The 25,191-nt window shown below is 36.4% G+C and overlaps 1 protein-coding gene across 30 annotated transcripts in view; it reads left to right on the top strand.

Moving 5' to 3' along the window:
• The window catches only part of znf740a (zinc finger protein 740a), a 380,822-nt gene continuing 355,631 nt past the window's right edge, over positions 1-25,191 (top strand). For 7 of the 30 annotated variants that reach the window (XM_089124948.1, XM_089124945.1, XM_089124946.1 and 4 more), the window contains exons 1-15: positions 1-154; positions 3,741-3,895; positions 5,319-5,507; positions 7,249-7,395; positions 8,886-9,009; positions 9,142-9,225; positions 11,174-11,257; positions 11,829-11,912; positions 14,226-14,309; positions 14,683-14,766; positions 14,974-15,057; positions 20,039-20,122; positions 21,825-21,908; positions 23,460-23,543; positions 24,981-25,064. In XM_089124948.1, the coding sequence (XP_088981074.1) occupies positions 3,851-3,895; positions 5,319-5,507; positions 7,249-7,395; positions 8,886-9,009; positions 9,142-9,225; positions 11,174-11,257; positions 11,829-11,912; positions 14,226-14,309; positions 14,683-14,766; positions 14,974-15,057; positions 20,039-20,122; positions 21,825-21,908; positions 23,460-23,543; positions 24,981-25,064 (1,345 nt within the window). In that variant the 5' untranslated portion in view covers positions 1-154; positions 3,741-3,850. Of the gene's footprint in view, positions 155-3,740; positions 3,896-5,318; positions 5,508-7,248; positions 7,396-8,885; positions 9,010-9,141; positions 9,226-11,173; positions 11,258-11,828; positions 11,913-14,225; positions 14,310-14,682; positions 14,767-14,973; positions 15,058-20,038; positions 20,123-21,824; positions 21,909-23,459; positions 23,544-24,980; positions 25,065-25,191 lie in introns of those variants that run through there. The other 23 variants (XM_039663314.2, XM_039663319.2, XM_039663303.2 and 20 more) reach the window with 22 other exon arrangements.

Consider the following 25,191-nt stretch of genomic DNA (forward strand, 5'->3'; position numbering starts at 1 on the left):
ATTTTGCTGCTGCTGATGTGTTGTTACTTCGCTCATGAACACTAGTGACGTTGCAGCCAGTATGCGCGTTCTCGTGGAGCTTTTCCGGTGGCGTTTCCTGTGTTTGTAAACTGACCTGGGCTGGAATAAAAGAGCGAAATTGAGCAGTATTAAGGTAAGATTCATAAGCACTTAGTGTATCGCTTCAATACAAATGATTACTGTTGTTGTTTTATCTCTCGGGATGATGTGGTCTCGTGCGCTTTTACAGGCCTCGGGAGACAGAGATTGGATTATAGAGAGCCATATGTACACGAAACACATTATCACACATGAACGCGTTTTAAATAAACTCCAGCTCGAACTAAAGCACACATGACTGATACGAGGCGTGCGGTGACATGTTTAGAGGGGTTCGGGTGAAAAAAGCTCACGAAAATGTAAGGATTAATCGTGTTAGATGAGGATTGTTTGTTTGCGGGGGAGTTTTTAGTGCGAACATCAGCGCGCTGATGCTTTTCAAATGCGTGTGTGTGTGTGTGTGTGTGTGTTCTTTCATCTGTTCTCATGCATTATGCTACAACATGCATGGATGTCTTCGGTGTTTGCTTTTTTTAAACGCATAATGAAATTGTTATGCATGTGGCAGTTGATATAGTCGGTGTATGTTTTCCCACTGCACCTCACTTTCTGGCTCTCTACCATTAGCTGAATACTCGATCATCTCCATACTTCATGACCTGAATTAGATGTGTCAGATTAATGAGCAGGGTTGAAAAATATTGATCTCAATCCTTTGATTTACACATGCCCCCCCTTTTTGAAGGGGCTTGACACCTCTAATCACGAAGAGTGTGCTCACAAGGACTCTTTAAAAGGGATAGTTCTCCTAAAAATAAAAAAAAATTCTGTCATTAGTTACTCACCCTCATGTCATTCCAAATCCGTAAGAATTTAGTTAATCTGTCCCAGTCCGTGGACACTGGACAGTCTACGCATCTTTTCTGAAGAGTCTCAGTCCCTTTATATTATGAGCAGATTTGATTTAAGCTTTTATTCACAAATAAACAATAATTGGCAAACAGAAACTAAACTGAACCTGATTGATGCACGAGAACTATCCTCCCTGGTTCTCGCAGAAGCTCAAACGTGCTGCGAAACATGAGAATGAACCTCATTGGTTCTTGCTGAAGTTCAAAACTGCTGCGAAACACGAGAATTAATTTCATTGGTTCTTGCAGAAGCTCAAACGTGCTGCGAAAGATGAGAATGAACCTCATTGGTTCTTTTTGAAGCTCAAACGTGCTGCTCCTGTAAGAATAGGTCTATTTTCTCTGGGCTCGCTGAGAGAATCCTGCACTTAAAACATGTTCAGTGCAATCGCGAATCTCTCCTCTTCCTTAGATAACAATATTAGGTTATAAGAACGTTTTCATAACGTTTCCATTAAGTTATACATTTATAAACGTTATTTCTAAATGTTCTAGGATGTTTCAAAACGTCCATTTTTTTAGACGTATTAACGCTATTTCTTGGTCATAAGAAGAACGTTATTCAAAACGTTATAAGAACGTTCAGTTCTCGTAAACGTTGTATTAACGTTCTTGCTCGGCTATAAGAACATCATTCAAACATCGTTAGAAGGTTCAATTCTCCCGTTATATCCCCAAATTTACTAGGCCTTGTGTCAAAAGTGGGCGCGTCTTCCGGTTCGAAGTAAACAAAGCGCGACTTGACATGCTTGACACTCGCTCATTCAACAGTTGACAGTCATTCAAGTTATAGCGATCCAAACTAGCTAACGATGTGGGAACACAACCTCAAGCCGCGAACAGCACATGTTGTCCCTGAGCTCCGTAACGACATCTCTCAATAAGATTTGCGTCTTTAAATAGTAAAATAATTCTCCGAAAAACAGCTAGCCTCTTCGCTAACTAACACACAAAATACCATTGGAATGCTACTTCCGCCGCGTCACCGGAAGTTTCACCCACTTTATTTTTTACAGGAGCGCCCCTCGGAAACTTGTGGATAAATATTGTATTTTAATGTTATTTTCTGGTTATAAGAATGTTATTAATGTTAAGAAATTACAATTTTCGGTTATACTGGGCTCTATTCTATTCTAAAATATTCACTAATGACTGTAAAATAGACCATCCTAAGTCAATTTATTGCAGTAATTCCTCTCTCAACCAGTAGAAAATGCTTTGAACACCTGATCAAAAAAAAAAAACGTCATAAACTGGAAAAGCGGCTTGATAAGTGAAAAAAAACTACTGATAAGTGCTGATTAGTGTTGTCACGGTACCAAAATTTCAGTATTCGGTACCAATACCAGTAAAAATTCACGGTTCTCGGTACCAATTTCGGTACCAAAGCTTAGTTTAAATTTACATATATTTAAGTGTTTATCACGGTTACAAGTATGGAAACTGTACATTTGTATTATAAACACTTTAGAAAAGGATTAGATAAAATGACCTAAAATAAACAATAGTATACACTAACACATTTTTAAAGTTGTTTGTAAAGTTTTAATCCATTATTTATTTAATGCACAATGAATTAAGTGAACAAACATGAACAATCAGGTGTTTGTAATAAATAACATTTTCAAAGATTAATTAATGTTGTAAAAATATATTGTTCACTCAATGTGTTGATAACTAAGTAATGTTGATGAATGGTATCTTTGTAGCATTACCATAAAACATGTTTTATTTGACTTGACTGTCCTTTTATTTCATCTAAAACTGCATTCATATTTAATTTTAAAAAGGCTTTTTAAAAGCTTTTTAAACCTGCTGAGTTATAAAGGCAAGAATACACCTAGAACTGGCATTGACATTAAATGACAATATTAATACCAGTAGCCTACTCTGGTGTCGGGTGGATACTACTGTGCTCATGTACTCGTAAAACTACCCCGAAAGCACTTTAGAGGCCGTTCACATGTCGCGCGTGTTTTTTAATTATATTTTTGCGCATGCTTATTCTTTCCAAAGCGCTTGCTCTCACGCGGCGTCTGTCGTTGCTATGCAACGCCAACGAGTTTTTATTATGAGCGCGCTTGAATCGCGCCTATTTGAAATTGCGAATTTGCATGTAATCGGCCTCTTATGGCAACGTGACATTAGCCTAATCCAAAATATTTCCATATGTGGCTCTTTCCTCCTTTCGTTTCAACAAGTGGATTCAGAGAGAGAGATATCAGCGTTATAAAGAGGACGCAACTGTGCACGTTTCAGACATCGCGTCTAGAACAGAACTGGATTAACCTGGTACTCGGTACCTAGAAAAGCTGGTACCGTAACATTTTTTTTTTTTTAGTACCGACTTGGTACCGAAGTACCGAGTTTTTTGACAACACTAGTGCTGATTGTCACAGATATAAACACAAGGGCTTTCTTTTTCCATGAGGGGGTTTGGCTTCACGACGGCTTTGTTTCCAGGCAGACCGTTTAAGAACACGACACGCACATCTCCCAGAAATCCTGTAGAATTCAACCAATTCACAACTCCTGAAGTGTTTCCAGTATTCTATCCAAAATGCATCAGGCTTTCATCCAGCATGTTTGGGCATTAGACCTAGCAAAGAAAACTCCCTTTCTCTGAAGCAGTCCTGGTTTAAGTGCTGCCTTCAGTGGATGAGAGCCTGTAATTACTGTTACCCACTCTGATCAGTCTTCGAGCGCTTGCTGTTTTTTCTTTGTGAATGTCTCATGTTTCTACTCTAATTCATCTTTGTCACCGCAAAGAAAAGACATTGCTGCCCCATGATAGAGTCCGGTGAGACTTGTGTGACACTTGGTCCGAACTGACGTCTCATCTCCACATCTCGCCTGTCTCTCAACCGCTGTCTGCCACCATGTCACACTTACCCGGCAGCGCGGTCCGGGACCACATGAAATGGGTTAGTTCTCTTCGCGTTTCATACGGGACGTGCATGTGCTTTTCACTTTAATTCAAGTTCCAAATCCCTTAGTGTTAATCATGTTGTCAAATGAGTTTAAAGCAGTACGTGAAATGAAGTCTTTTACATTGAAGGTAAAGCGGTGATTTAGAATAAAGAACTGCCCGCATATTTAAATGTAGTTTTAAAGGAGTAGTTCACTTTTGAAAAAACTTTTGCTGATAATTTACTCACCCCCATGCATCCAAGATGTCCATGTCTTTCTTTCCTCGGTCGAAAAGAAATTAAGGTTTTTGATGAAAACATTCCAGGATTTTTCTCCTTATAATGGACTTCAATGGGAACCAGGTCCAACCGAGGTCCAAACGACAGTTAATAACAGTTACAGATGCAGCTTCAAATGTCTTTAAACGACACCAGACGATGAATAAGGGTCTTATCATGCGAAACGATCGGTTATTTCAAAGCTTATTCCAAAAATGTAACTTTTCTAAGGACAAATGCTAGCCTTTCTCCATTCTGTGAGGCGCGTTTGCAACGTCACGTAATACGTAATTACGTTCAAAAGGTCACGGGCGACGTAGCCAGAAGTACAGAGTCAGAGTGTTTACAAGTTGAACGCATAGGTTGAATGTGAAAACTGTTTACAAAAAAGGAATTAAAAGGTAAAACAACGATGTCGGACGATTTTGATTCTGAACTTCCGGCTACGTCGCCCGTGACCTTTTGAACGTAATTACGTATTACGTGACGTTGCAAACGCGCCTCACAATATATTACAAGGCTAGCATTTGTCCTTAGAAAAGTTACATTTTTGGAATAAGCATTGAAATAACCGATCGTTTCGCATGATAAGACCCTGATTCATCGTCTGGTGTCGTTTAAAGACATTTGAAGCTGCATCTGTAACTGTTATTAACACTATCTTTTGGACCTTGAACCATCCGGTTCCCATTGAAGTCCATTATATGCAGAAAAATCCTGGAATGTTTTCATCAAAAACCTTAATTTCTTTTCGACTGAGGAAAGAAAGACATGGACATCTTGGATGACATGGGGGTGAGTAAATTATCAGCAAAAGTTTTTTCAAAAGTGAACTAATCCTTTAAGTAGTTATTCATCCCAGGGTTGGAAGCATCCTTGAAATAGGTACAGATTATGTATGTATGTGTATAAAATGAGCTTTATTCTTTGATTAGTAGCTTTTATTGTTTTAGAAAAGCCTTTCTAGGCACCCGAGATGCTATAGTCTCGATGTGCAATACATATTTTCTAGTTTTCGACTGGAATCGTGTTTTTTTTTTTTGTACTGTGCCTATATAAATGACCTTATAAATAAATAAAATAGTGCTACATAAAGTAAACGCTTCCAACAACAGCTTGTCTTATATTCTTGGTTCTGTCTCGATGTTGTTGTCCTAAGGCAGGGCTGTTAGGTTGTGAAGCGGTGTTGTCCAGCATGGCTCTGATGCAGGCCAGTTCCATGGCAGCTCCTAAGAAAATGATGTCTCCGCTGGGTCCGGCTACAGGACACGGGTCCGCCCAGAGCGTACAGGACCGCGCGGCGCAAGGGCACATGCTCTTACCAGCGGGCATGACCTGTCCTCCACTGGTTAGGAGACCCCTTCAGATTAGTGTACAGCTGCAAATAGGTTATTTTGTGCCATCTGTAAAAGCTTAAAAACTTCATGTTAACTCGCGATAGATTGAAATATCACTTAATCGTCTCATAATTAGACATTTTCTGTTATGTCTAGCACAAAACTGCTTATTTCTGCTAGTATTTTTCATGGTAAATTTATGTCTTTCCAAAAAAGGAGTTGGTTTGAAAAGTACAATAAATCAAATGATAGAAGGAGTTCATACCTAGTGTGAAATAAATGTATTTTAAATACCAGTAGTAAACTATCTACTGACATAACACTTGAGACTTACTGATATAAATATAAACTTATAGTTTTTTTTATTCCATAATGCACATTTCTTAATATTAATTTCTTAAAATTAATATAAAAAAATATTCCATAATGCACATCTCTTAAAATATGTTCACTATAATTATCACTATTATTAATCTTGAAAATATGACAGAGCTTGGAATGAATAATTCACTGAAAACTGGCTGTGTGTCACTGTTCTCTCATATACAGTATATACACTACCGGTCAAAAGTTTTAGATCGGTTTTTAAAAGAAGTCTCTTCTGCTCACCAAGGCTGCAATTATTTGATAAAAAACAAATAGTAATATTGTGAAATATTATTACAATTTAAAACAGCGGTTTTCTATGTGAATCTATTGTGAAGTGTAATTTATTCCTGTGATCAAAGCTGAATTTACAGCATCATTACTCCAGTCTTCAATTTTAATTTTTTTTTATTTTTGGGGGAAAGAAATGAGAAAATACTTTTATTCATCAAGGATGAGTTAAATTGATCAAAAGTTACAGTAAAGACATTTATAATGTTAGAAAAGATTATATTTTAAATAAATGCTGTTCTTTTGAACTTTATATTCATCATAGAATTTTTGGGAAAAAATGTTACATGATTGTTTTCAACAATGAAAATAATAATTTGTTTTTTGAGCATAAAATCAGCATATTAGAATGATTTCTGAAGGATCATGTGACACTGAAAACTGATGTGTAATCAGCAACAGTAATGATGTTGAAAATTCAGCTTTCAAATTACATTTTAAAATATATTAAAATAGAAAACAGTTATTTTAAATTGTCATAATATTTCACAGTATTACTGTTTGACATTTTTTTTTTCATCATATATATATATATATATATATATATATATATATATATGTTTGCATGCAATTTGTGGGGCTCTGTAAGTTTTGATTAAAAAGTGTGTAAAATACATAAGCATCTTCAAATTCAGCAAATTTCTGTATGTTTTATTCTTTTGTCCAGGAATTTGACATTCTAAATTTTTTTTGAAACTAGCGTTTTGCTAATAATTATCAGTATATTTCTCTAATAATTACACAAACATCTTTAATAAGCTCATCTGTAATTGTTTGAAAGACTACAGGGAATATTGCACTTTTATATTGTTGTTTAAAAGTCATGATTTTTCCTAAAATATATAGTGATCAGTTTCAGTGCCAAAGATATGGATTCAATACTTAAAATATTGATATAAAAAAAAAAAAATCCATGGGCATGTAATGCATCATCTATCCAGTAACAGCCTGAGGCCTGATGACCTCTACAAACAACTAATGTGATTATTGGCACAAAATAAACTTTTAGATGCAGAATGTTATGGTTTATTTCTGAAATTTTACACAGAGTTAATTCCTCAAAGGTTTGTAATATATGTGTTTGTGTGTCTGTAGCTCCTGCGGAAGGAGGGTGATTTTACAGCTCCACGAATGCTGGACGAGAAGGAAATGAGACCCAATGAAGACATGCAGCTGAAGAAAAAGAACAGGAAGTCGGGAACACCCTCAAAAGTGAGAGAGCAGGACGGGCAGGAGGGGAAGGTCAGTGTGTGTGTGGGGGTGGTGTGTAGTGTAGTGTAGTGTGTCACAGTCCTGTGAATGCATTGCCAGTCGGCCACAAATCACACAAGGTTTACTCGAATGCTCTGCTTTCTGAGTTTTGCAGTGTAGTTTGAGTATTAAAGAACGTATTTGTACTGGATTTGACATTGCGAGCATTTGGACGGTGTGACCCTGTGTGGTAATGGTGTGTTTGTGTTGTTGTGGGGGAGGAGATGGCTGGTTTGGGTCGGGGGGTGGGGGGGTGGGGCGTCTGTAAGGGAGGGGAACGCTGAAGCACAATACCGGTTATTGTGTGTTTTCATGGCTGCAGTATCTACTGTGATTTAAAGGGCTCTGATGTTTTAGGGATAAAGCAGATCTGCTTCTTGTGAAGTTTGTTACATTAACTTTAGGTTCCCTATGTTTGGAGTTTTTTGTTAGTTGAGTTTTTGTGTATTCATTTAAAGGAATGGTTGGTCTAAACATGAAAATGTACTGTGTGTGTGGTTCAGGTATTCCCTACACTGTGGGGACAAGAATAATCCCCACAAGGATATTAAAACCAGACATTTTTGATCTTTTAGGGAATTTTTTTGTCCAAAAATAATATTGTATTTCTTTCTGGAAATAACTCTTATGCATTAACCCTTCAAATGGTCTTTGCTTCTCGTTTACACTTCTGGGCTTCAACAATTGATTGAGTAATTGTACAAAAAATATAAATTTTTAATCAAACAAATAATATATCTTTTTTTTTTTTGTTTACTTCCCATCTTTTCATTAATGCTGTGTTTTTGGAGATATAAAGTACTTTTTTTATCCATATACCACACAATTCCTCAACACCATTAGCTTGCATATGAAATATAAATTTTTTATGATGCATTGCATTTATGCTCTAGTACTAGGCCTTAATTTCTGTGTAAAAATGTTCAGATTTATGCCAGATTTTTTTTTGACGCATGAAATTTTTTTTTTTAGTTTTTTTCACATTTCCCATTCATTTCAATGTGGGGTCATATTGACCCCGAAGACCAGAAGTGTAAAACAATTTTTTTTTACATACCTTCAGAACAACCGAATCAAGCCCAGTTTTTTTTTTTTGTGTGTGTATAGATAGATAAAGTATGAAAAGTCACAAAACCTTTTTTTTTATTAAGTAAAAGTCGATTGGGGTCGTATAGACCCCATGACCCGATTGAGGGCTACGTTGAAGTGTAATTGTCTGTTTTGCTAATGTTTTCTCCCTTCTTGGATAATCATATAACTGTCAGTGATATAGATTCTTAAGCAATAAATATAATTATAACTTTGTAGTAAGGATGCACATATACTTAAAAAAAAAAAGACTAGAGTATAATTAGCAACACTTTTGGGTACTTGTATTTTAGTAATGCTTGTATTTTTTTTTAAGAAACAATTTATATGGTAACTACATGGAAAAGAGTGATCAGTGCATTAAATATGTCTTCCATTAATTTTCCTTGCAGGCGGTTGTGGATGAAAATGGAAATTGTCCACTTTCAAAAGTCCAAAAGAACTTTATCTGTGATCACTGCTACGGGGCCTTCAGGAGTGGATACCACCTGAAGAGACACATTCTCATCCACACTGGTATGAATATCACCGCTTTATGGACTGGAAATATATTTACAGTAACAGCATATCCACATTCTACCTCGTTGACATCCACATTTTCACACTTGTATCATGATATGTCGATACGTTCTGTTGTTTTTCTCACAGGAGAAAAGCCGTTTGCGTGTGCCGTGTGTGACATGAGATTTATTCAGCGTTACCACTTGGAGCGACACAGCCTCACTCACACTGGTACGACTTCTTCCACTTTGCATCTCCGTCCTGTCTTTTATCTGTGCATGTTAACTTCAACATTGGTTGGTGCTTTGACAGAAGTAAATAATGTACTTTTAATTATTTGTATGCGAACAATGAATTTTTGGACTTTTGGGGTTTATGCATAAAATACCCAAATTTCCAAATACCAGAAGAGAGAGACGTTTTTCTTAAAGCTGCACTACAGAAGGTTCCATTATTGAGAAAATACATAACAAATAAGTGTTCAAATGTGACGAAACACAGCTGATGTGAAATAACTACTGTGCAAGTGATTTCATTTTACTGCCACAGATGGTGAAAGTATGGAAGCTTGTTTCTGCGACTAAATAAAAATGTAAAAAACATAATTGTGACTTAAGTCACACATCAGACCTTTATAACAGAATTGCGAGATTATAATTTGCAATTGCAAGTTTGTATCTCTAAAGCTGCGCGATTAATCGTTAAAAGATGGCGATCTCAATTCAAACACCTACGCCGTCTTATTTCTAAATGACAACGATTCATCTGTGTCCATTAAACCTTTGACAAGTACGATCACAGAAACGTTCAGATCTGTGTTTGTCCTGCCGCTGATCCAGAGAGAACAGTTGTCACGTTTAGGTGTCTTTTCAACCACACAGTATTGTTATTTCTCTTACAATAATGCAAAATATTACAAGTGCTTGAATAAAAGTTCATAGTTCAGATATAAACACTGATGTCTAAGTCAGCTATCAAAAATTAAATCACTTTTTGCACGTAGCGTGACACTTCAAATAACGATTGTATCAATTACATCATTACACCAGTAGGTGGCGACAAGTGACTGTTAAATTTTTGAGTCATTGAATCATTCACTCAAGCCATTTATTTTTTTAGACATTCATTCTAATTAATATATATATATATATATATATATGAAGAGTTCAGATGCAAAAGCCTCTAAATGCCATTTGAAATTTTCTTCTAAAATGACCATTTTTATCAAGCTTGTATATTTAAGTTCAGTAATTTCACTTAAATGACAATTAATAGGTAATCTTCATTGCCATTTAAGTGAAATTACTGAACTTAAATATACAAGCTTGATAAAAATGATCATTTTAGAAGAAAATTTCAAATGGCACTTAGAGGCTTTTGCATCTGAACTCTTCATATGTTTTAAATAGACTGCAGCAACTAATATTTGTAATTTACATTTTATTTTATTTAGTTGTCTGTTCAAAATATCTTTATTTTTCAAACAAAAAAATTGTGATTCTCAATTTATCCAGAATCGTGCAGCTCTACGTAATTCGAAACTTTTTCTTCTCAATTGTAAGATAAAAACCTGTTACCGTGAGAGAGTCTAGCAATTAAAAAGGTAATTGGAACTTTTTATCTCACAATTCTGACTATATTTCTCAGAATTGTGATGTGTGTGTGTGTGTTTTAGTTTAGTGTAGAACTTTATTAATCCCTGTGGGGCAATTGGTTTGAGCCTCACATAAAACGCTTAGCACATGCATTCAAATACATAGTAAATAAATAAAGAATAGTAATAATAATAGAAATAATTAAATGTGTGTGTGTGTGTATATATAATCTTGCAATTGTGAAAGTCATAATTTTGAGATTAATAGAAACAAACCTCCATATGAAAAAGATGCTAAAGTTCTGTAGTGCAGTTTTTTTAATGCCAAGTCTGTTCCCTGTACATTTGATGTGATTATTATTTTTTTTTTTAACCGTCGTCTGTACCAGTGATGATCAGACACATTTTCATCGAGCAAAGTTTAATGAACACTGTGCGAAACTTGACTTTTGAGCATTATTCTGAAGTAGGCATTAAAGCAAAGATCAGCGAAGCCCTTGCGGGTGTATTAAGCTTAAGATTTGTTATGAGCAGGGTTTTGCTTCTGTGTAGACGAACATTGAATTTGCCACTCTGTGCGTTTAGGGGTGAAGCCATATGCTTGTTCCATGTGTGACATGCGGTTTTTCCAACGTTACCACTTGGAGAGGCACAGCCTCACTCACACTGGTATGTGTCATCATTACATTGGATGTTATTTCAAAAATAATCCTTCAGTATTTGCTTTTACTCATTTAAAACATGAAATGCAATAGTTTTATCTTTTAGTCTTGCACCCAAATCACATGATGTTGTTTTTGTTCTACATTATAAAAACCCTGTAAGCTGCTCTCATTAGTCATTTCAGTGATATAAACCCAGAATGGATATGCATGTATTTAAACAGTCACAGATCATAGACGTCTACACAGAACAAAACCTTGTTTCTTTTTAAGATTAAGGTTTTGCTTTCACGCCAAGTACATTTGAAAGTATTTTACACTTAAGCTATTCACAGCACATAGTAAATTTGTTTTTTAAGCATTTGAGACGTTAGAAAGTTGACCCAGCCCAGTACATTTAAGGTAATGGCAGGAATACATTTCAGTACGCTTTTAGAAAAGTTGTATGGACATCCATTAAAACGGAACCTAGTGCTTTGCAAATATGATGTTTCTAGTTAGCAAAATTGCTGTACTTTTGAGTAATTTCTCATTTAATGTAATGCAGACAGCTTATTGACATTTTGTTCTGCGTTTAGGCGTCAAACCATATGCTTGCACCATGTGTGACATGAGATTTTTCCAAAGATACCACCTTCAGCGACACAGCCTCATTCATACGGGTACAAGTCATCTCTTACCCATGTGCTGCTGCTGTCTGCATTGCTTTTGTTTGTTTCACGGGCATTTTTGAGCCGTGCAGTGTTACGCTCGCTCTGCAGTTTCACAGCTTTCTGCTTTCGCTGAGAATTCCTGCACACGAGCCTTGCTGCTTCTGTTGCTCTTTTAGCATGCTCTGCTTTGTCTGTGAGGCAATCACTAGTTCATGCTTCATATTGAATCTTCACAAAAGACACTTTTCTATTTCACCTCTATTTTCCAAAGGGCGACCATTGTTCTAACAGCTCATTTTCATGAACAAATGTGTGTGATTACGGTTGGGTTTTTCCCTTCAAATTATGCAAATTGAAATTTCGAATTGAAAATTCCCCACATAAACGCCAACCAGTTTTGCAAAAACTCCCATTTTATCACAAAGTTTTTCAGGCAATTTGAAAAATAAATATTTTGAAAAACTGCAATGGAAACAGTTTTTGCATATTTACAGGTCACCTGACGTAGTCGACGTGGTTTGGACAGAATACGAGTTCTTTAAGTTCGCAAGTTTTGCGCAAATCCGTAATGGAAACGTGCCTAGAGTTAAGTACTGAAGGTACACTCAAGGTATGGCTCCTTTCAACATATTGTTGAAAAATGACATCTTTCCTATTTCCCTCCCAAACTCCACCATTAGAGATGAATGTGCATTTCTACTAGTGTTGTCAAAAGTACTGACTTCGGCTCCAAATTGATATGAAATCAATTTTTGAAATTGAAAAAAATTAAAATTGAAACTGAAATTGAAAAAAATGTGACGATACCAGCATTTCCCTCTAACATTTTGAGCGCTGTTGAACGGATTCCTTAAACACCTCTGATTGGCCACTGTATTTATGATGCTCAGCATACAGTATATGACTTTAATTGGCTACAATGATCAACGCTTTAAAGACATGTTGTAAATGATGTCTATACACATGGGAGCGTTTGAAAGCAAAAAAAAAAGTGTTAAAAAAAGTGATAATTTTTGCTGATAATTTACTCACCCCCATGTCATTCTTTCTTCAGTCGAAAAGAAATTAAGGTTTTTGATGAAAACATTCCAGGATTTTTCTCCATATAATGGACTTCAATGGGAACCAAACGGTTCAAGGTCCAAAAGACGGTTTCAGTGCAAGATGCAAACTGTTCATAGGGCTTTAAACGATTCCAGACGATGAATAAGGGTCTTATCAAGCGAAACGATCGCTCATTTCAAAAATAAATGACAAATTTTAAGTTTTAAAAGCTCAAATGCTCGCCTTGCTCTGTTCTGTGACGCACGTTCGTGACTCTCCTGTTCAAACTCGTCTATCAAAATGAACAAATCTTTTTTTCATGTCATTTGGTTCATTCAACGAACGAAATGAACGAGTTGACTCGGGAAAAGATTTGTTCATTTTGGTTTTTGGTTCATTTTGGTTCGCGTTTGGTTCCCATTGAAGTCCATTATATGGAGAAAAATCCTGGAATGTTTTCATCAAAAACCTTAATTTCTTTTCGACTGAAGAAAGAAAGACGTGGACATCTTGGATGACATGGGGGTGAGTAAATTATCAGCAAAAGTTTTTTTTAAAAAGTGAACTACTCCCAATGTAAAGCCTACAAGCTGTTTTATTGAAGTCTTTCCTCTGTTGAAACACTGATTGAGCGATTACATGAGACTGGATTCATTTCAGTAAGTTGTAATGTATATTTCAACATTCCTTCTGATGTTCACCCTAGTATTAATGAGGAGATGAGATGATCAGTTCATGTGTGCTTTAGATTTTAGAAACCATATCATTACTAATTAAATTCGAGAAATTAGTTTGTCAATCTATAGCTAGTCCACACAGCTGACATGTTTAACTGTTGTGTGCATAGTCGCTGAACACTGTCACAGCGTATTGTTTCAGTCACTGATTTCGGCCCTCCAAAACCATTTCTGCCGAAAATGTCCGGTGAAATAGCATGAAATTAAATTGTAAGATTTTGGTTTTATTGCCTCCCCTACCTCCAATCATTAATCCACTTGAATCAAGCCAACATCCATCCTGGTGTGCAACAAAATCAATAATTTTTTTCTTGGATATTATCTTTTCTTGTTGAATATCCTATTTCACTTATTGTGGGTCAGCAGCGCCACATTAAGCTGTGTAACCATCTTTCATGCGCTTTCTATGTGCTTGCAAGCATCTATTGCGCTCCGTTCTTGTGACGCATGCGACTCCAGTAATGTCTATCTCCTATATTGACATAAATGTGATGCATATGCATGGTTTAAATCTGACACATGATTTGCTCTGTGCATTCAGGGGTGAAGCCGTATGCTTGCTCCATGTGTGACAGGCGTTTTTTCCAACGTTACCATCTACAGAGACACAGCCTCACTCACACGGGTATGAGCCGTCTCTCCTTACCCTTTTGAATTGTTCTACCTGACTACACCGATGCACAGCTTAGCACTGTTGCCAACTTAATTAACAGTGTTTATCTCAATATATTAAGACCAAATCCCCATGTGAATTTTTTTGACCTGTTTGAAACGTTCTACAATATTCTAAGCAGAGGGGAACATCCTTCATGTTACTAAAAAGTTGGCAGCAATGCTTTTTGCATATTACTTTCTATAGTTTATACAAAAGTTTACAAGTATAAGTTTGGCTGCAACAAACTCGAGTTTGGCCATAGTTACAGACAATGCATTGGGGTGTTGGGCATACTGAAAGTTTTTATTCATCAAAGCGTAACACTCCGGTACTCTGTGTTTAGGGGTGAAGCCGTTTGCTTGTTCCATGTGTGACATGAGGTTTTTTCAGCGTTACCATCTGCAGAGACACAGCCTCACCCATACGGGTACGAGTCCAAGGGGGCAATGCACATTTAGGCACATTAAACACTTTGGTCCTCAGCCTGCACTACAGACATAGCAAACACATGGTTCTCCGTGTGCATTATGGCGTTGTTGTTTTTTTGCCCTAAGGAGTAAATTTAAATTTTCAATGTCGCATGAGTTTTATTTACTAGTACTTGTCCCCTTAAACTGTTACTTTGTTTATTTAGGGGTGAAGCCATTTGCGTGCACAATGTGCCCCATGAGGTTTTTTCAGCGTTGTCATCTCCAACGACATAGTCTCACCCACACGGGTATGTGTCATGTCTTGAAATCGCTGGCCCATTCTCAGGGAACTGTGCCATTTCCCGGCACAGCATTTTTAAAAATGCTTTTATTTAAAGAGGTTTCTGTTGAACCAACAAAGAAATTCTAGTTTAGCAAAATTAAACTATAATAAGTTGCCAAAACACACACACACAAAAAATGCCTCAGTTTTACGTCAAGAACATCAAAGTTTAAGCAGAACTGGCAGATTTGTATTTTGTACTTGTACATTTTCATTGTTCTCAAGGCCTGTTCACAACGGAATGAATTTCCCGCACGCGATATTCTGCGACGTTTAACGCTTCGTGACTAAAAAAAGTGCGCCAATGTGAGTGTGCACACCGACGCGAAAAACGCCACGTCTTAAAGTGTTGTTTTTTTTGGGGTTTTTTTTAAAGTGTAACTAAACACTTAACCAACTTTTTTTAGTTAATGATCTGTAAGAATGGATCTTTATTAATACCAGTCATTGATTCGAGTAAGTTTTTTTGACATTTGTTTATAAAGTGTTTTATTTCTACAATATATGGTGTAAAAACGTCTTAGTGCTGCCCTCTTTAGGTTGAACGGTGGCTACTGCAGTTGAATTTTCCTATTGGATGTTCCGCACTTCGTGACGTACTCAGGTTTCAGCTCACCATGCGAGCTACACCCTTGGCAGTATAAAAACGGTCTTGCCGAGCACACATACGTAGTATCTATACTGCCGGCAAGAAATAAGACGAGGAAGATTATTTATGTTTTACATTAAGCACCATCTAATGTCAGGGAACGAATTTGCAGGTTCACTCGGCTCATCGTCAGTGAAAATCGCTTGGGTGTGAACACAAAAAACACGCTGAAAAACGTTGGCGAATAACGCGTGCCGATATTCATCCTGGTGTGTATGGCCCTTTAATTTGAAATTAAGACAAATGTATGACATTTCATGTCAATTTATTGTGAACATTATGAACTTAGCTAGTTGTATGAACATAAACTTAGCTAGCTGTAACAAGCTAAATCAGGAAATGTTAACTTTCTAACTTGTTTACATGCTAACAATCGTATAAACCATTAAGCATGCTTGCTCTCAAACTAAGCCAAATGCACCACTTGTCACCATGACGGTAACTTTCCACAAACCCACGTTAACAGAAAGTCAAAAGTGCATTACAAAAAAATGAATCACTATTCACTACTAAATCTCCCACTTAACATTAATCTTGCACAAAAAAAACAAACCTTATATAACTCTTAATTTTAGCATTTACTCTTCCTTTCGGGTGCTATGGGCAAAGCATGCTGGGAAATAGAAATCCCAGCCCAAGTTCATCAAATTACTTAAAACTCAGTTCAGTTTACTTACAATAAATCAGTTCTGTGAACTTGAAAGAAAAAGAAAGTGCTAAATACTCATAAAAGTTAATTTGACTGAGCTAATTAGTTTAATTTAAGTTAGTCCTACTCAGAGCAATTAATTATTTTACAGTGTGATTTATTATTTATTGTTTCTAACCCTAAAGGGCTGTTATTTACGTCCCGTCACAGTGAAATTAGAATCCTTATGCTTATAATTTGAAAAGATGACTGGTATCTTCACCCAAGGTGTGTTCAAACTTGATACATTTAGCCCTGGTTTGCGTTCACACTATTATTTTTAGCACCAAACATAAAGATGCAAAACAGAAAGAGCACTTATGACATATTTTGCTGTGGAATTTAGTGAACATCAAAAACAATGTGGTGTGTTGGACTAAATGCGCTCTATGTATGTGCGTTTCTATGATGGTATTTTCGTTGGGAAGCGGATCGAGACTCGGCGTTCAGATGGCAGCGCTCACACTTATTCAAATGAACCGAGCAATCACACCAGAGTTCATATTTATCGAACCAAATTTGCCAAGTTTGAACCTGTCCTTAGTTTCTTTATGCCTTGAAATAATGCTGCCTTCATATGGGAAATTGGAGTAATAATTTAGATGGCACTTAGGAAGTCATAATCATGTTCAAGTGCTTTTATTTTCTGATAAAATAGGAAACATGGAGAACCCCAGGTTTGTTGTAGCATATGCATTTAGGAAGTCATATTTTGACACTGTAATGCATGTTAAATCAGTGTGCGTGTGTGTGTGTGAGAGAGAGAGAAACACTGGTCAGTCTTCTCTTGGAAAAACATGCTCTTTTTTTTGTGGAATTGAATGTACATCAAAATACTAATTTATTTTCCCAGTCATAATTACTTCACGGGGCGTATATGTAACTTCAGAGTTGGAAACTTGTATTTATTATGATTTTGAAATTCTGAAAGCACATGAAGGCAGCATAAATCACAGTAGAATCAAAAAACAGACTCATTTAAGCATTCAAAATGTACAGTGTTCTTTTCCAATAATCCAGATCAGTGATTTTGATGTAAACAAAATGCAATTGGCTGTAAATAGAAACAAGCTCTTTGACATGTCCTGCCCTGACTTTGTTTCAATCAGAAATGCGTCAACAAATTCTGAATATATAGTGTATTCTGAATATACACACACACACACCAAGGGACTGATATCGAGAACCGCTTCCAAAGTTCCAAGAACCGGTGATTCAAAAAGTATCACACATTTCAATTCCGCATATCGGTTCCTGTGTGTGCATTTTAATGTGATTTAAACCATTCAAGAGCAAAAGACTTTTGTAACCGCAATATTGTAACCGCAATATTGTAGTACCGCGCTTCTGACAAGTCAACCGCAGAGGATTGCACGTAACCGCAGCAACCGCGATATTCACGTTTTTTTTTTTTTAAGGCTATACCCTTCTTGTTTTGAACTTAATGCATGTGTATTGAATGTTAAACAAGTTCATGATGATAACAAGACTGTTTATCATGGTGAGCCTACAGGCTTCACACAGACAGTGAATGAGAGAGAGCTTGTGCAATTACCTGCGTCTGTCTTTGAAGTCGTGAAAAGCTTGACGTGTCAAAGGGAAGCGAAATATTTGTCGCATCATAATTAACGTTCTCTTCATTTATGGTATTTTCCCATAAATGCGCGTCAGCAGCAGCGCTGGTCAGCATCCCACAGCACAAGGATGCCGCGGGGAAATAAAATCAGTGAGTCACGCATTGAATCAATGCCACATTGGTCTCTATGTGAAGCATCAGCTTCAGCGTTGCCCATGCGACACATTGCTGCTCAGCTGAGCCTTGAAAAGTTAAAAATAATTAACAATTTGTTTCTTCACATCTCTTTTAATGTATCAGCTTTTTTAAACGTGTTTGTTGAATGAACGGTTCAATGACTCGCTCAAAGTCCGTTGTCATAACAATATACGCGCTGAGTGAAAGTCTTTCAATGCGCATATACTGTAGATGGTGTTTAGTTTCGGTTACATTGGTTACTGAAAATGTCCTGAAAATTTAAATAGCAACAAATACGTATAAATTAAATAAATAAATAAATGGCGGTAATACCGCATATCGCGCTATTGAGCCACTCAACATTACCGCAAGGGAAATTCCATAACCGCGACAGCCCTACTTGCAGCACGAAAAACGAGTTGTCTTGCGCTTGAATGGATGCGTGGAGCTCTTAAAGTGACAGCAGCCTAATATTCCTGCTGCCGTCTTTACAATAACTTTACAAATTTAGATATTCAGTCAAGAACAAGTGAATTTTCTTTGTGTTTTGTTGTTTGATTAATGTTATTTTACATTTGATTCGTTTCTGAACCTGAATAGCTTGTTTAACACCGTTTATTTTTCAATCGTATTTGTTTAGGTAGCTTATTTTTTTATTTGTTGTTTTTTAAACCACAGGCAAACATTTCTTGTGTAAGTGTTTTTAGCCTATTTACTTTTGTTCATTGTATTCAGATACAATTAAATGTTTTGCAATAAGACTTAAAATAAAAGTGAATATCTACGTTTTGCAATTGAAATTAGTAATCGATAAGTGGAATTGTTGAAATTCATATGATACCCACCCAGCCCTATTCCATAACGCTATATTTTATTAGATTTTTTTAATTGGAATGTTTAGGCAGAACCGGGCCTCAGGAAATTTTCCCAACCCGATTGTTTCCCCAAATTTTCCGATTCCCAACACTACCGATGGTTTTCTGTACTTTTAAATGAAGTACTTTAAGAAACGGTGTCCCTTTTTGTCTCATCCCTGTCAATCATCGTAGTTTCCAATTCAGTCGCACATTTTAAATACGATTTTAAGTCCAGAAAGCTCACTGAATTCATCCTTCTCGTTGCAACTCCTGCTATAATAAAAAGCTCTCTTAAAGGAGTAGTTCACTTTAAAAAAAAAAATGCTGATAATTTACTCAACCCCATGTCATCCAAGATGAGTAAATTATCAGAAAAAGTTTTTTTAAAAGTGAACTACTCCTTTAATTGTATCTCTTATCTTATTTTATCTTATCTCTTCTCTTATCTTATTTACATGGTGTTTACACTTTGTTTATGTGACTCACGTTTTCAGCGTTTAAGCAGATTAGATTAAGCAGATTTATGAGCACCTCTGGTCATTGGCCACGCTTGGCAGATATGATTGGCTACAATGCTCTACAATTATAAAAAACACAATTATAGAAACAAACGCAAACTAGAGCGTTTGAACACAGCGTGCCAAATTTACTCTGTACTGTAAATGTTGGAACAGTCAACTTAACAACCCTTTATATATATAGTTTTTACCACATTAGTACTTTTCATGGGGTACAAATGGCACCATTTCCTGAGAATGAGCCTACTGTAATAAACACTGTTTTTAAAGGGACAAGTATAGACACATGATTCAGGACCCAGTTTGCATGGAGACTTTAGTTGCTCTTTTCATCTGTTTTAGACATGGAGGATCAGACGTATTTTTTTTTGTGTCTGTGTGTGGCTTTTTTTTGTTAATTTACTGTCATTTTTGATTATGAATTTACTTCGTTGATGCTGATATCTGCAAGCGCTCTCTAATACTAGTACTCTGCATCTAGGGGTGAAGCCATTTGCTTGCACAATGTGTGATATGAGGTTTTTCCAACGCTACCATCTCCAGAGACACACCATCACCCATACGGGTATGTGTCGTCTCTTTGTATCCCTTTGCTGGTTTTCTTCAGCATGTTGAGCAAATGAACATAAATGAATGTTCAAAATTATGAGCTTTTGCCATTTATATGTTTGAGATTTTTGTAAGAGGAGCAGTCATTTCCTTCAATACACCCATAGAGCATCAGTCATGGGCTTTTACATGAAGGAAGAATTTCTTAATTTCAAGTTTGAGAAAATTACAGTAGTTCATGTCTGACTTAGGCTAAGAATAGAATATATTTTGTACTTGTTATTTGGAAGACGCTAATCTTTCAGATAATGAAGCTATTACTCATGCAAATTATCTTTATTTAGTCTCTTTGTGAGAGAACAAAAAGGTTTTCAGGGAATCATATAATAGTCAGCAGTGCTCGCTTTGTGCTGCAATATTTTGAAAGAACATTTTCAGTTGTTTTAGAGGATGAAGTACAGCTACAGTCAATTAATGATGGGAGAGATTTCTGTATTTGGCTGTCATTATGAAAATATGAATTTCCAATTTTGACCTTAATGCACTTTGTTGGAGAGTTAATGTTTAAAGGTACAATATGCAAGATTGTTTCGCCACCAGGGGTCGCTAACCTCTTACAATAACAAAGGCGTAGTATATTAATGACGTATATTAAGCGGAATTATGGATCTTGTCGTCAAGCTGATGGATCTTACATGGATGAGTGAATACAGTGATGTTTTTAACATGACTGTAGTATGAGGCAGGGCGCGATTGCTAGACGTATACCAGCGCCACACGCAACGCGAGTCCCGCGGATATAAAGGAATAAGGACATTTAATTCTACCGAACGACACGCTGAATAACTCACACAGGTCAGTTTATTAAAGGAATTAAACTTGAGGTAACGCAGCGCTGCTTCACTCGCTCTAACAGTTTCACTATCGCACTAAACGGCATTTGAGTGTGTTGAATGTTGTTAGTTAACTTAGGTTGTTTGTTGGCTCTATGAGACTAAACATACAGATCATATTCTAACTTTTCATCATGCTGAACTATATAACATTGATTAGCTTTATATACATTGATTTGCTCACCTATTTGCTCAAGTAACATGTAACACTCGCGTTTCTGTCAAGTCGAAGTTAGAGCTCTCGGCGTCTCGAAAGATGTTGATCTTCGTTTTAGTCCTCTTTTTGTCTCAAAGTCTGCTTGCCATGGTCCATAATGTTTGAACTAAACCCTGCTAGGGTCGTTCACGCCGTTGAGCTCGCATAACGGGCGTAACCGACCCAGTTGTCCACGTCTGTCGCCATGGTTACTATTGCAGTACGAGGTCAAACCTGGCGGAAACCGGGGGTAACGCGGATATGACGTCATTGACTGGCGACTCCTCACCCCTGCTCACACGCCCCATTTCCTTGGTTAAAAATCGCAATTGTCTCACGATTTACAAATAGTTGGAAATATTTGGGATATTGTAAGTAATCAACTAAACAAAATGTATAGCATTGGCCTGCAAAAATCCTACATATTGTACCTTTAACTGGACTCTTTGTGAAACTCTTGCTTAGAACCAACTTGTACTAACTATGTTAGTACAACATACTAACTAACTAACTGTTAGTATGTTGTACTAACATAACAGGGTCAGACTGTAACATTAGGCTGTTATCTTTGATTCTTAGATGGATGTTTAGATGATGCGCTTGGTTAATATTTTGCTTTGGTCATTCAGGGGTGAAGCCGTATGCTTGTTCCATGTGTGACATGCGTTTTTTCCACCGTTACCATCTGCAGAGACACAGCCTCACTCACACGGGTATGTGTCTTTCTGTCTTCCCCCCTTAGATAATATCTGAGCTACTGTAACAGAAAATTGGAAGTATGCAATTTCAGTATTAATCAGTACGTTAACTTCAGAAAGGAGAACTGGAGCATTGACGAATTGTAAAAATATATTTATTTATATTAAACTAATGTGCTCTTGGGTTAAAGTGCACACTGTCAGCTAGGCTTGACACTATTTCTGTAGTTTAATTTTTTTTCAGTAACAACATTTTGATTTATTATTGATATGTAAATAATCACCATTCTGTTTCACGTCCATACATACACCTACGTATTGCTTCTGTAGATTAAAGGCTTGAAAGACTCAAAAGACTTGAATTAAAGTGAATGAGGTCATTTTAGAGGAAGAAATCTTGCATTGAATATATTGCGTATATGCAAATAAATGAAGTATTCTGTGAAAATAAAATTTAAATAATGTATTAATAGTAAACACTGTACAGCCCTGCTTTAGCTAACTCCAATGCTCTCTTGCACAGGGACGTTTACAGTCAATGCACAAAAATCAGATTAAAGAAATAGTTCACTCAAAAATGAAAGTTATCTCACACTCAAGCCATTCTTGGTGTGACTTCTTTTAGCCGAACACAATCGAAGTTATATTAAATAATATCTCTTCCCAGCTTTGTAATGACATTTGATAGTTTGTAGTTTTTGAAGGCTCTTAAAAAAATGCATCCATCCATCATAAAAGTACTCTGGTGACCTCTGGAATGGTGACCTCTGACCCTGACGTATGACGCAGCGTAACCTTAGGTGAGAATTAACGTCAGTAATATGAAGCCTAAAACGTCATTTTTTAAGTCAAATGTCGGAGGATTTCAATAAGAGAAGGAACTACGTCAAACGTCGGGTGAGAGGTCGCCCTTCCGCTGGATCTCGAGACTTGTGAACGCACGTATGGTCGTCTGATTTATAGTTTAAGCTTTAAGTATGAATATTTTTCTATGCCTAAAACTACAAGCTCACAGTTGACACTTTAACCCAGAGTTTTCAGTAGGGCTGTGAAACGATTAATCGGGATTAATCGCATCCAAAATAAAAGTTTGTGTTTACATAATATATGTGTGTGTGGTGTGTATAATTATTTTGTATATATAAATACACACACATGCATGTATATATTTAAGAAAAATGTGTTATTAATATATCAAATATTTATGTATAATATTAATTTTGTATAAATGTATATACATGCATGTGTGTGTATTTATGTATACAAAATAATTATACACGCCACACACACATATATTATGTAAACACAAACTTTTATTTTGGATGCGATTAATCGCGATTAATCGTTTCACAGCCCTAGTTTTTAGCAGTTATTTCCACATTTCTATTGTCTAGTAGATGTTCAGTTTGTCAGCTGCTCTTAGCATTGTGTTTGGCTGATGAGACTGTAGTGAATTATTATTTGTATTTGTTTTTTGCATTGTATATGTTGAGCAGTGTTCATGAGTGCTTGGTTTTAGTTCACATGTGGCGGTGAGGTTAACACACTGCTACTCTGTGCATTCAGGGGTGAAGCCTTATGCTTGCACCATGTGTGACATGCGTTTTTTCCAACGTTACCATCTACAGAGACACAGCCTCACCCATACGGGTAGGAGAAATCTCTGTTTATATATTATCATGAATTGCCTCTCAAAGCTCTCAGTATGTTACCGAGAGAGACACAATCTGTTAAAACTACAACAAACTCGAGTTTGTCTTTTCCTAGCTTCTTAAAATATGTATTCCGCAGGCATGAAATGAAAGAAACAGTCCATGCTGGTGATAATGCCGCCTCTTTTTTTCACTTTAGTTTGGGAAGCACATATTCACTATTATTTATTTTTACCTTAAAGGAGTAGTTGACTTAAAAAAAAAAAAAAAAAACTTTTGCTGATAATTGACTCACCCCCATGTCATTCAAGATGTCCATGTCTTTCTTTCTTCAGTCGAAAAGAAATTAAGGTTTTTGATGAAAACATTCCAGGATTTTCTCCATATAATGGACTTCAATGGGGTCCAAATGACTGTTTCAGTGCAAACTGTTCAAAGGGCTTTAAATGATTTCAGACGATGAATAAGGGTCTTATCAAGCGATACGATCGGTCAATTCAAAAATAAATAACAAAGTTTAAGTTTTATAAGCACAAATGCTCGCCTTGCTCTGTTCTGTGATGCACGTTCGTGACACTCCTGTCATCAAAATGAACAAATCTTTTTTTGAGTCATTTGGTTCTTTCAACGAACAAAGATTCGTTCATTTTGATGGCGAGCATTTGTGCTCATAATAGTTAAACTTTGTTATTTATTCTTGAAATGACTGATCGTTTCGCTAGATAAGACCCTTATTCATCGTCTGGTGTCGTTTAAAGCCCTTTGAAGCTGCTCTGAAACTCTCATTTAGACATTGAACTGTTTGGTTCCCATTGAAGTCCATTATATGGAGAAAATCTTTTCTTCAAAAACCTTAATTTCTTTTCGACTGAAGAAAGAAAGACATGGACATCTTGGATGACATGGGGGTGAGTAAATTATCTGCAAAAGGTTTTTTTTTTTTTTTTTTAAAGTGAACTACTCCTTTAATAAACTTCATATTTGCTGATTATTAATAGTTGGTAAGGTAGTTGTCAAGTTTATGATTATGGTCATGCACAAAATGACATCACTATGTGCTTTATAAGTACTAATAACCAGCCAATATCCTATTAATATGCAAGCTAATTAGTTAATAGTGAGAATTGGGCCCTAAACTAAAGTGTTACCAAACTATGTTTGTTAAAGAAGACATTATAAAGTATATCTGTTTTACTGGAAATGTTAAAGAGCAGGTGATTATCAACAGCTGTGGTTAACAACTAATACTTTGTGGCACACAAACATTTTTATGTTAAATATAAAATCAATATTGTACACGATTAATACATCTAATTAAAGCATTTGCTTTGAAATTAAGTTCTGCTGATGCACTTGCTATGAGCAGTATTTTTTTTTACCCATAAATGCTATATTGATAGAAAGGCATGCCTGAACTGTTGCTCTGTGCATTCAGGGGTGAAGCCGTATGCTTGCTCGATGTGCGACATGCGGTTTTTTCAGCGTTACCACCTGCAGAGACACAGCCTCACTCACACGGGTATGTGTCATCTCAAACCCCTGTCTTTTTGTACTTAAAGTTCGTTTTCTGCATGTTAAATGACTTTCAATTCGGTTTGCGCAGCAACCATTTTCAGATTTTAAAATCAGAGTCGGTGACATTTAAT

The sequence above is a fragment of the Pimephales promelas genome, chromosome 21 (assembly GCF_988280905.1).
Source record: "Pimephales promelas chromosome 21, fPimPro1.hap1.1, whole genome shotgun sequence".
Lineage (NCBI taxonomy): Eukaryota > Metazoa > Chordata > Actinopteri > Cypriniformes > Leuciscidae > Pimephales > Pimephales promelas.